The sequence below is a fragment of the Olea europaea genome, chromosome 4, assembly GCF_002742605.1.
Source record: "Olea europaea var. sylvestris chromosome 4, O_europaea_v1, whole genome shotgun sequence".
Classification (NCBI taxonomy): domain Eukaryota; kingdom Viridiplantae; phylum Streptophyta; class Magnoliopsida; order Lamiales; family Oleaceae; genus Olea; species Olea europaea.
In genome coordinates, this window is record NC_036240.1 from 14,787,993 (window position 1) to 14,800,922 (window position 12,930).

A 12,930-nucleotide genomic window follows, 5' to 3' on the forward strand; every position below is an offset into this window, starting at 1 on the left:
TTTTTTTTTTTTTTTTTTTTTTTTTTTTTTTTTTTTTTTTTTTTTTTTTGTGGGGGGGGGGGGGGGGGGGGGGGGGGGTGTTATTTTGAGCATGTTTAAAATCATAAAATTTGTGGAAATTCATTGTTCCCTAAACGTCAATAAATCCCTGTATTTTTCTGAATCATCTTATTGTCAGTGTCTCCCTCTTTCCTTCCCAACCAAGATGATAAAAGATTGAGAATTGATTCTACTTCCACAACTATTTCTGTCTCGAAGATAACCTGATTGTTTAAATTTTTTGGCCCTCTAGCCAGCGTGTGTAGAATTCCAATGCCTCATGCGGTTTGTACTCTGGTACCGTGTGTCCAGCTCCCTGCATCATTAAGGATCAAAATTCAATACTCGACCACTTGGAAAGAGACTTCTGTTTATCTTTTGAAAGTTCTAATCACGATAATTCGACTAACTCCCAGAATAAATCAAAATAAAAAAGTCCTAGATGCATATACCTTAATGGTGAGGAAGATGAGATCGTTTTCATAACCTTGAAGGTACCTGCATACAGTAAAATGGAAGTTAATTGGTTGTTCTGTCTAATTTTTGCCTTGAAATCTGATGAGAAGTCAAGTGTGTGTGTTTATGAAAGCAAGGAAAAGCATCACCCCAAGACGGATCAGCTCTGATTAACAAGGATGTTTCAGTCAAGACCAAGAATTAAGCTATTAATGAACAGAAGTTAGAGACACACCCAGCAACTTGGTCTTTTACGTGCCAAGGCCTCCATTCATCGACAATCTTGTATCCAACCGACTTTGTCCAAGCTTCACTTCCAGTAAATGGGACGCACATATCATGATCCCCACTGCCAGAAACATGTTAAATATTACTCCCAGGATAATCACTTGTTTCTGTTAAGCACAATACATTTCAATTTCATCACTGTGTGCTGCACTTCGAGCTCTCTTTCCTTTCACTGTATGAGAGTGCATGTCTATGGGTGGAGGAGTTCCCATATTAAGTTCAATAACACATTCAACAGATCTGAACCAATTTTTATTAAAAGAGTTCCGCAATGAAGATGAAGAAATTTCAAACGAATCTGTGCTTAACTCCTATAGAGAATTGGAGGATTTCTGTCCTCTCGAATTGATTGTATAACGACTACAAAAGAAATTTAATTATTTTTACATTTCAGAAAAAGTGTCATCCAGGAACTGATTCCACCAGTGGGATGGTAAGATTTATAACAAGGAAATATAATCTAACCATCTCTTTACTTGGTGCAAATGTTAAAAATGGAATAACTAATCCCAAATCCTTACTTTTGGTAACCAGGGAGGGCATTTATTGACAAACGAATTAAAACCTCCGCAATTGCTTATTGAGAACTACACGATGAGGCAGGATGCTGAAATGGATAACAGAGTTTAGTGATTTTCCTAACCTGTATATGAGCGCTCGATATCCTCGAGATGTGAGGTTCTTGTGATATTTGATCATGCTTCCAGCATCGTGATAAAATCTTATTTTGTCTGTACACAGCTCCCAGTTTCCTATCACATTTCCCTGATATGGTACTGGACATAAATAAATATGTTTAAAACCTGGAGCAATGTGAGAAGAGAAAAACTTACATTTTCAGCGTGAATTGCTTTCCGAACTGCTTCATCGTTCAGCCATGAAGTTGCAACTTCATCATCCTGTATAGTTTGTCCAGTTATAAGAGACATACATGAGATAAATCCCAATAAGGTGTTCAAAAATATAAAGCTCAAGAGCTAAAGCAAATTGGCCACTAGGTACGCAGTAAGAAGTTCAAAAGTCAGATGGGGCAAACAAACACAAATAAAAGATAATCTTCGTGATAATATTCAACATTTTCGCGTTCAAGAAGCATAACCGTCTCAATGGATGGTTTGACAAATCATAGGGACATATATAGAAGTTCCTGATGAATTTCCTAGAAGTTACATTAAAGATATGTCATAAAAATTATGATTTAATTTAGATTAATGAACCCCAATAAATGAAAAAGGAGCTGTACATAGATTTCAAGTTGCAATTGGTTAGCGTATCATCTTCTCTAAATATCAAGACTCAACAACGTTAAGATGATCAGCCTTCATGCTTATCAACAGTAGATGATTATTGAAGTATGCTAGCCTGAACAAAAATATAAGGGACTAGAGAAAAATTGGAGCAACTTACAATGCACGGGACGCTTTCACTACTGAGAAGCTGTGGCCAAGTAGGGACAAGTCCTTCTCTTACAGGTGCTCTTAGTGGCCAGGCACGCCCAAACATTCTTTTTCTCACGCGTAGAGGCCTCTCAGTCTCACCTAACTTTCTGAAGCTCAGTGGTAACTTCTCGTTACCCAGTGTGATTTTACTTTGTGTGTCATGATAGCAGGGTTCAAGAATATCATATATGTTTAAATCCTTGATTTCCTGAAATAATTCAGAAATTAAAACCAAATAGGACAAAGTATACCTGCTAAAACAAAAACTTTCTCAAAAACGTAGTCAACATCTTACTTTTTCAACTGTGGCGAGCTTATTTTCACAGTTATCACTCACTGGATGATAATAGTTCCCTTGGCAATCAGCATTGACTTCCTGCAATGTGAAGCAAAAAGTATTAGAAAATTTTAAGAAAAAAGAAAGATGACATATTTTTTTTTTCTCATTCTGAAATATCCAAATAACCAAAAATGAACTTCTATGCTTTTACATTGTTTGAATTTCATGCAGGTAATGGCCTCTTAAAAATGTCTGAAAATTGAAGTGCCTTTCAAATTCTCGGTAATCAGTACCCAGGCCAGCCAAGCCCACTACAATCCAATATAATTATGGTGCAGAAGTACTAAGCTTATTTTTCGTTCTGGTGATATATCTTCTTGGTTAAGAACATGAAACATAGCTTGACCCTCGGAAGCTCTAGCAAATTTGTGTATCCAGATACTGTTAGATTTTACATTAGCTTCAAGATACCATATCCAGGGAGTGTTCATCTTTGTTCTGGTTAAAGTCAGAGGTAATGCAAATCTCCTACAAGATGTTTCATTCGTTAGTCGCATTTGCAATTTAACTAAATAAGCCACGTGCAAAGAAGAAATTGTGGCTTGCTAGAAAATAAGGCATAATCAGCTGGTCATAAAATTAAAACCAAATTTTCGGTCTTTCTAATGTTTCATAAGGTCAAACCCCTCCTATAGACAACTATGATTCAAAGTTCCAACGATTCAACAAAATCCACATACAAAATTCAGTATCCATGTATAAAAAGAAGAAAAAATCACACAAGAATAGGTAGACAACCGTAACGTAGGCAATCTTTTTGAGCTCATAATGCAGGTAATACTTGCACAACGTTAAGATAGCGATGGGGGTATCAAGTTGGCTAGCTAGATCGGGCCGCCTATGGCTCGGCTCGGAAAAAGCCCGAGCTGGGCTTAGGCCGAGCCTCATTTTGGGGCGTGCTCGAGCTAGCCGCCTCGTAGTGTGACAAGCCATTTTCAGCCTGTGATGAGCAGAATAAGGCCTGTTACAGGCAACACACAGCTGCCTGTAACGTAGCATAACAGGCAGTAGTTGCTGCCTTTTGCAGGCACACGGTTGCCAATCTTTTATTTAAAAAAAAAAAAAAAAGTGAGCGGCCCAGCCTGATGGCCCGACCCAAAAGCTCAGGTCAAGCGACTCGGGCCAAAAAAGCCCCAATCATTTTAACTTGAGCCGAGCCCAAGCTGAAACTCAACTCGGCTCGTTGACATCGCTGGATAGCGAAAACATGGTTGAGAGACTTATATTGGAATAAGTGCAAAATTAGTAAGAATTAACTGAGCAACATGTACCTCAAAAAGTTCATTGGAGATGAGACCCATCCCGTGTACAAATGGTACAAGAGCATTGCCATCAATCACGTCATCAGCAACTCCATTTCCCACCATGTACCCCTGTAATTGATGGATTTACTTCGATGCAAGTTCTATACCAAACACGAGAAATATTTAATGTGTACCTTCAGTTTGAGAATGGGCTTTGTACCAGCATCAATTCCTACAGAAATTCCAAGAACATGTCAGTTTGCTCATAAGTGGGTTGAATACGTTGATGCTCGCTAACTTTTAGCAAATGTTGGTCACTGAACTACATTTAGTTTCAATTTGGTCACTGAACTTAAATTTTATCATGATTTGGTTACTTTGGTCACTCCATCAATGTCAGTTAGTTAGAATAATGAAAACATGATGTGGCATATTGGTAGACTAGTTATTTGCCAGCTAGGCCACTAACTAGATTGCTATGTCATCTTTCTCATCAGTCAACTAACGTACATGGACGAAATGACCAAATTGTAACAACCTTTAAACAACTTAAAACAAAGCTTAGATACAGTGACCCACTTGAAACAAAACAAAGCTTAGTGACCAACATGAAATTTCACTAAAACATCAGTGGCGACTGGGGTTTTTAATCTGTTTCTAATTACCATGGACGAAATGACCAAATTGTAACAACCTTTAAACAACTTAAAACAAAGCTTAGATACAGTGACCCACTTGAAACAAAACAAAGCTTAGTGACCAACATGACCTTGATTTCCTGAAATAATTCAGAAATTAAAACCAAATAGGACAAAGTATACCTGCTAAAACAAAAACTTTCTCAAAAACGTAGTCAACATCTTACTTTTTCAACTGTGGCGAGCTTATTTTCACAGTTATCACTCACTGGATGATAATAGTTCCCTTGGCAATCAGCATTGACTTCCTGCAATGTGAAGCAAAAAGTATTAGAAAATTTTAAGAAAAAAGAAAGATGACATATTTTTTTTTTCTCATTCTGAAATATCCAAATAACCAAAAATGAACTTCTATGCTTTTACATTGTTTGAATTTCATGCAGGTAATGGCCTCTTAAAAATGTCTGAAAATTGAAGTGCCTTTCAAATTCTCGGTAATCAGTACCCAGGCCAGCCAAGCCCACTACAATCCAATATAATTATGGTGCAGAAGTACTAAGCTTATTTTTCGTTCTGGTGATATATCTTCTTGGTTAAGAACATGAAACATAGCTTGACCCTCGGAAGCTCTAGCAAATTTGTGTATCCAGATACTGTTAGATTTTACATTAGCTTCAAGATACCATATCCAGGGAGTGTTCATCTTTGTTCTGGTTAAAGTCAGAGGTAATGCAAATCTCCTACAAGATGTTTCATTCGTTAGTCGCATTTGCAATTTAACTAAATAAGCCACGTGCAAAGAAGAAATTGTGGCTTGCTAGAAAATAAGGCATAATCAGCTGGTCATAAAATTAAAACCAAATTTTCGGTCTTTCTAATGTTTCATAAGGTCAAACCCCTCCTATAGACAACTATGATTCAAAGTTCCAACGATTCAACAAAATCCACATACAAAATTCAGTATCCATGTATAAAAAGAAGAAAAAATCACACAAGAATAGGTAGACAACCGTAACGTAGGCAATCTTTTTGAGCTCATAATGCAGGTAATACTTGCACAACGTTAAGATAGCGATGGGGGTATCAAGTTGGCTAGCTAGATCGGGCCGCCTATGGCTCGGCTCGGAAAAAGCCCGAGCTGGGCTTAGGCCGAGCCTCATTTTGGGGCGTGCTCGAGCTAGCCGCCTCGTAGTGTGACAAGCCATTTTCAGCCTGTGATGAGCAGAATAAGGCCTGTTACAGGCAACACACAGCTGCCTGTAACGTAGCATAACAGGCAGTAGTTGCTGCCTTTTGCAGGCACACGGTTGCCAATCTTTTATTTAAAAAAAAAAAAAAAAGTGAGCGGCCCAGCCTGATGGCCCGACCCAAAAGCTCAGGTCAAGCGACTCGGGCCAAAAAAGCCCCAATCATTTTAACTTGAGCCGAGCCCAAGCTGAAACTCAACTCGGCTCGTTGACATCGCTGGATAGCGAAAACATGGTTGAGAGACTTATATTGGAATAAGTGCAAAATTAGTAAGAATTAACTGAGCAACATGTACCTCAAAAAGTTCATTGGAGATGAGACCCATCCCGTGTACAAATGGTACAAGAGCATTGCCATCAATCACGTCATCAGCAACTCCATTTCCCACCATGTACCCCTGTAAGCTGAAACTCAACTCGGCTCGTTGACATCGCTGGATAGCGAAAACATGGTTGAGAGACTTATATTGGAATAAGTGCAAAATTAGTAAGAATTAACTGAGCAACATGTACCTCAAAAAGTTCATTGGAGATGAGACCCATCCCGTGTACAAATGGTACAAGAGCATTGCCATCAATCACGTCATCAGCAACTCCATTTCCCACCATGTACCCCTGTAATTGATGGATTTACTTCGATGCAAGTTCTATACCAAACACGAGAAATATTTAATGTGTACCTTCAGTTTGAGAATGGGCTTTGTACCAGCATCAATTCCTACAGAAATTCCAAGAACATGTCAGTTTGCTCATAAGTGGGTTGAATACGTTGATGCTCGCTAACTTTTAGCAAATGTTGGTCACTGAACTACATTTAGTTTCAATTTGGTCACTGAACTTAAATTTTATCATGATTTGGTTACTTTGGTCACTCCATCAATGTCAGTTAGTTAGAATAATGAAAACATGATGTGGCATATTGGTAGACTAGTTATTTGCCAACTAGGCCACTAACTAGATTGCTATGTCATCTTTCTCATCAGTCAACTAACGTACATGGACGAAATGACCAAATTGTAACAACCTTTAAACAACTTAAAACAAAGCTTAGATACAGTGACCCACTTGAAACAAAACAAAGCTTAGTGACCAACATGAAATTTCACTAAAACATCAGTGGCGACTGGGGTTTTTAATCTGTTTCTAATTACATATGAAAATGAAATATCAAAATAATCACCTTTAGCTACTTCATAGGCCAGGGTTGGCACATATATTCCAGCATATGATTCTCCAGCTATATAAAACGGGTTGGATAGGAATTCCGGGTAGAGCTCAAACCACTAGTCAGATGATACCAAGTTGTTGAACATTAAACGTCAAAGAGATAAGAAAATAAAGATATACAGTTTGTAAATCACAAAAACTTCAAACAACTTGTATTTTTTTACTTTCTAAGTCCATGTTTGGTGAAACTTTTATTAGATTATAAGATCCAGGTCCAACGAATTGTGGGGGGTAATGATTAATGAATAGGTAAAATCTGTGGGTCAATAGAAAGTATGGATAAAAATATTGACTAGCTTATAAGCAATTATAAGATTTACCAAACTTGCACTTTGATAATATTCACCTTGAGGAGAAATGTATGGGAATCGGAGGCGGTCTTCAAATCTCCTGTGATATAGTCAGATTTATTTCCTGAGTAAGACAATCCAACACCAGCAGGAGAGTCCAAATATAAAATGTTGGATACCTGAGAAGTCAAAACAATATAAACTGTGTGATCAGGTACGTACATAGAAAAACCAATTTTATCAAACAAATTAATGCAATCTCGTAGATACTTGGATGGAAACGAAAGGATTTATCCAGAACACTGAAAATAGTAACCTTGGACCAGCTGTATGGATTGAGATGCAAGGTGGGCAGGCTACCACGCGGTTTTCCTGCCTCGAAATTGAAGGGACCTGGAATTATAAATGGAAAAGAAAATCTTTTAATAACAAACAGATCAGGAGGAAAGAGAAAAGCAATCCTTTTATCTTTTCTATATCAGCAAGAAAACCAAAATGATTTTCATTACTTACTTCGATAAATAATATAGTTTTCATTCCAATATATTAATAAATGAAAGGAATGAAATATATCTAGAGTTAATGCTCAGTAACATCACCATTCAAAATAGACTATTTGTTATAGCTGAATCTAAAGAAAAAGAACTCAAAGATATTGATGTCTTGAATTGCCATTGAAAAACATAAGAATTGCTGATAAAGAACGCGGACCATATCACCAGATGAAAATATACAGAGACAGCTGGGACATTCAAAATAACAAATTCTGAGTATCACCAAATAAAACAAGGACAGAGGAATCATATCAATGATACTGAGACAAAATCTATAAATTGATTCAAGTTAAATTCGTATAATCCAAGACACCCCAACTAATTCACAAGTTTAATGCTAAACCTAATTCATAATTCATTGTTTCCCGAAAATCCCAATTCAAGATATGGAGATCAGTATTTGATAAAACTGCACTTTGATTTAGAACCCACGCACACAACAGAGAATGCAATCTTTACAGCATCATCTTCCATAACAAATTAAAACTCATAAATCTTTTCAGTACAAAAGATAGTAACTTTACATTATACAATCATTTAACAAAGCCAAACTCACAATCTTAAATAAAACACAATAATATTTCCATTACCATGCTCATAAACAAAACCATCAAAGCTGGAGCACCCAGGTCCACCATTAAGCCAAAGAACAACAGGATCCTTGGATGGATTTCTTTCAGACTCAACAAAATAGTAGTACAATTTCTTCCCGTGAACTTCATCGATGGTCACATATCTACAAAATCCCAGATAAAGAAAACGACAATTTCAAAAACCCATTTACAAAAACGACAAATAAGCACAAAAAAACAAGAAATTCTTAAAATTCTTACCCAGAATAATGTTTGGAAGGGAAAGTGCCACTGAAACCTGGAATCTCTGTAATCACTGCACTTTCAGGCGCTGATTGTGTTGGCACAAGAATAAAGAAAATCAACAGTAAAGTGAAGTATAATAAGTGAATATTCTTGAACATGGTTAGAACTAGGAAGGTAAAATTGACTAGGAGACGGAGGAATTATTTTCTTTGTAGTCCGTTTCTGTAACTGCGCAAAATAAATGGATGGGCTTTGATCAAGTTGGACTATATTTTGCTTACAAGGCAAGTGAAATCAAAAGAGGAAAGGGAGTGTGGGAAGTGTTCCAACAAACACATTATCTTGCCTCATTTTCACTGCTCAATGCCCATACCTTTTACTTCAATTTAGGTAAGGATCAAACTTATCCAACAATGAATTTTGATGTCTTATGAATTATGATTGTTATTCATTGAAGCTTCAATCGTAGGCTTCCATATCATCATACCAACTTTCTTGATTTTTTTTGGGGGGGGGGGGTGGCGGGGGTGGGAATTGAGTAAAAATAATTATTTTATTTCAACTTTTATAATTTTTCTATGTAAGTGAGTCTTTCTTATCTTTTTGTTAAAGACATTTTGAAATTGGGTAAATTTCTATCGAAGTCATTGAACTTCACCCTAACTTGCAATTTGACCATTGCATTTTTAATAAAGGAAAGGATACTCCTTCACTTTTAATGGCATCGTCACTAATTCTAATAAAAGCGGTTGAAGAGAAGGCTAGCAAAATGTTCTAGTTGCTCGTAAACTAAAGTAAAATTGCTCCGAATTAAAAGTCAGTGGCTTGATTGCAATTACGGGTAAATTTAAGTGACCGTGGGTTAATTTACCCCACAATGAAATTGTTTAAGTTTACTTGGATACAATATTTCGAAGTCCCGAGCTATCATTGAAATGCCATTCTAGAAAGTTATCCCATGACAAGTTAGGCCTAATAAAACGGTTGGAAAATTTCTAAGAATAGAAAGAATGAATTATGATTTAAAATAACGTTATGTAGCACCATTAATATTTAACATAGTCTACATGACAATATAATTGATATTAAAGGATAGATTCAATTAAGTATAGCTATATGAAATCCATTTAATTGAAATTCATTATTCCCAAACTCGTTTCAACTTCACATTCTATTGATAAAATACTTTTGTACATAAATCGAAAATATCATTATGCTTTTTATCTACATATTCTCCCAAAAAAAAAAAAAATTACAAAATATATTCTTAATAAAATGAAGCTCGTGCAGGGATTAGCATCATATGGACAGTGCTAAAACGTAAAAATAAAAGCATTATCTCATAATATTGATACAGAGCACAATTGTGCTTCACACCTTTCTCGGTGGTGTAAGGTCGCTACTACATCGCTTCGTAAATAAAAATATATCTCAACTTAATTTAATAATACGAGAGTAATTTCATGTTACTCATCGATTTTAAGCATTAAAAGTGGAGGTTCGAATTTTGGTGGGAACCTACAGTCAGATTTATTTGGTATGGAGCAATCACTATGGAGGAGGATCTCTTGTGCGCAGAAGTGTACAGGCAGAGAGGGGAAAATGTGATCCTGTTGAGGCATAACCCGCGATTTACCCCCTCCAAGGTTCTAGGGGCAAGGATTTTCGGGGTCCAGGTTTTAGTTTAGTGTAAGTTGGGATACCTGAATATAAATAATAATAATAATAATAATAATAATAATAATAATAATAATAAAAAGGAGGTAAAGAAACAAAAAAGTTAGCCTACTTTTGTGGTTTCTGACGTTCATAACAAGAAAAGACGAGTAAGTGGTGCATTCGAGGCAAGATTTTACACATTCCAAAGCTTAAGCCTTAAATGACTTTGCACTTTGAGCACAAAATTAGGCTACGTATACTTATGATTCAAATATAGTTATGAAAATTTTTATTTTGTTGAATATATACACATGCATGAATACATATATATTATGTAATAAATTATAAAAATACATGCGTGCAACCATTGACCTCATTAATCTCGCAAACGTGACATCTAGTCATGTTCAATTTTATCTAGAGGTATCAATGGATCAAGTTGACTCGACTAGGCTCGAATCCACAAACAAGGCTTGGTTCGGTCCACACGAGCCAAGCTGAGCCCAAAACGGTCCACGAGCCAAAAAGTTTTATTTTTGTTTAAGAAATTAATCAATGAGACAAAAATCGAAGCTTTCCCATTGCCTACGAACTCAAGACTAGCTAGCTCGTGGTTCAGAACTGTCAATATGTGTTGAAGTTCATATAGAAACAGAGAATTCTACATGCTGGCTTCTCCATCAGAACTGTCGTAACAAGAATGGTCAAATTTTTGTCATGCAATAAATGCACGAGACTTCAATGGTAAGAAAGACGTATTTTCTTTATGTTAACCCGTAAAGGAAAAAAAAAAACCAGTTTGTTATAACAGAAGAATCAAGATCCCATAAGTTACCATCTCATATGCATCATCGTTACAACCTTAATCTCAGCTAAGCTCAAGAAAGCAACAAAGCTTGTGTCCATTTTCTTTGTCTTTCAATCTAAATCGAAGTCTCCAATTCAAAGCTTCAAGTTATTTATCACCTGAGATTCACCTCATCAATGATCCTAGTAAGGCGACTAGAAATGCAATTAAACAGATTTAACCGTCTTCGCAGAACCCGATGCGCCAGAGAAGTTGACTCTTAGAGCCTGGTCCCTGAAGCATTCAAGAAGTAACAGAGTTTAAAAAAATCTTATAAACAGCAATTCCATATTATTCCATAATTAGGAGAAATATGCTGATGAGATACCGATATGATGAGAGGCAAATAACAGGAGCGGGAAAATTTTAATTACTACTGCTTTGACAACAGTATTATAAACATTTCCACTCGAAAGATCGACCAATAAAGAGGTATAGATGTCTTTAGACAGTTGACAAGAAAGAACATATATTGTCATATCTTACTTCTGCAAGGGCGAGAGGGCACCATAGATTGTGTTCTCGGGCAATTGAACTTCAGTTGTCACTTTCGGAATTCACATAAACTTCTTGGCCAAGAAACCACGGATCAAGGTTCTGTGTGCGGAGGTTCCACATTCCAGCATTATCAAGAGAAACTATAATATAAGTTTAAGTCTGGGGAAATACCTGCGATTAGGTCAAAAATATATCAATATATAACTGCCAGTTTTAAACTAAAATATTGTCAAGGCATCTCGATCTTGTTAAAAGTACTGGTGGAGATTAATGAAGACAAAAAACAAAACCTAGATGTGCAAATATTTGAAGCAAAAGAGTACCTGCCTTCTTATTCTATATGGTAACGAAACTGAGTCCAGTCCTGTTCTCTTTCTTTCTATAAGCAAATCAAATCTAGCCTAGTGGATAAACAATAATGAAGACTAGTCAAAGAGACTGTGTCTATGAAATTTCTGATAAATAAAGGAATAAAAGCACGTTTCAAGCAATTGCAACAATAATAAACGCTAGGATACAATTTCAGGACTGTGATAGCCTGGGTAGTGCAGCGAGTTACACAATCCCATTTGTTGTAAATTCCTCTACTGCTCTCTGTCCACACTCCGTAAACTGTCCTGTCACCACAATAAAATATTGTAGAGTGAAATGCATATTTTATATCACAGAATTAAGGCTACAATCTAGTGATATTTCTAACGTGTTGCAATATTATGAATCTTGCCCGATTCATTGAGAAAGACGTCTCATATTCGTTAGGAGGTCTGGAAAAGGACCTGAATCAGGCCCCAGTGAATTTGAGTAGTGCAATGTAGCAACACCTGTAGACTTGGCCCAAGGTGAGAAATTGACAAACCGTGGACTGGCAACAATTTAATAATCACTACTAGCATTTTGATCCATTGTCACCAAGAATGAGTATGACTGAGCCACATGGATATCCATGTTTGTGTAGTTCTGTTGTACAGTATAAGACCCCTCAGTCTACAAGAACCAAATTATGATTTTGGATTCTGAAATTCAAGCTAGTAGAGATTCCAACATTGTGTACATTAGGTGTTTTGCCTGTTACATGTATGACAAATTAATTATATGGAAATGAACAAAAATACATAACGCATTGCTGTCATTATTAAAGAACTGAGGATTAAGAGAAGTCAATAAACATGACAATGATGACACTTATGCAAACACGGGCACAGGGGTCTCCTATTCTGGGATACTCAGTGTTACAACTCAATTCATCTCAAAGAAGCCTAATTCCAATTTTATGGTTCAGCTACAGATAAAGGAATGGTACATTTCTCCCAAGTGCATCTTCCCATATATTCAATGACAACCCTAGA

At 36.4% G+C, this 12,930-nt stretch overlaps 1 protein-coding gene across 1 annotated transcript; it reads right to left on the bottom strand.

Moving 5' to 3' along the window:
- Positions 1 to 92: 92 nt before the first annotated feature.
- LOC111393751 (serine carboxypeptidase-like 20) lies at positions 93 to 8,948 on the bottom strand. Its single transcript, XM_023019441.1, has 14 exons — positions 8,596 to 8,948; positions 8,353 to 8,498; positions 7,525 to 7,601; positions 7,265 to 7,387; positions 6,872 to 6,974; positions 6,372 to 6,409; positions 6,205 to 6,306; positions 4,672 to 4,752; positions 2,191 to 2,430; positions 1,617 to 1,682; positions 1,427 to 1,548; positions 731 to 844; positions 492 to 537; positions 93 to 355 (listed from the first exon to the last, which is right to left on the bottom strand). Exons 1-14 carry the CDS (start codon positions 8,736 to 8,738, stop codon positions 272 to 274), a joined length of 1,485 nt encoding a protein of 494 aa, XP_022875209.1. The 5' UTR covers positions 8,739 to 8,948; the 3' UTR covers positions 93 to 271.
- Between the last annotated feature and the right edge of the window lie 3,982 nt (positions 8,949 to 12,930).

Bases quoted from the DNA above. Each gene is read 5' to 3' on its own strand.
- LOC111393751 (XM_023019441.1), bottom strand. From the start codon at position 8,738: ATGTTCAAGAATATTCACTTATTATACTTCACTTTACTGTTGATTTTC. The intron at 7,602-8,352 runs GTAATGGAAATA...TTATAATTCCAG, and splicing joins TGGTTTTGTTTATGAGCATG to GTCCCTTCAATTTCGAGGCA. The intron at 356-491 runs GTATATGCATCT...TTAATGATGCAG, and splicing joins TCATCTTCCTCACCATTAAG to GGAGCTGGACACACGGTACC.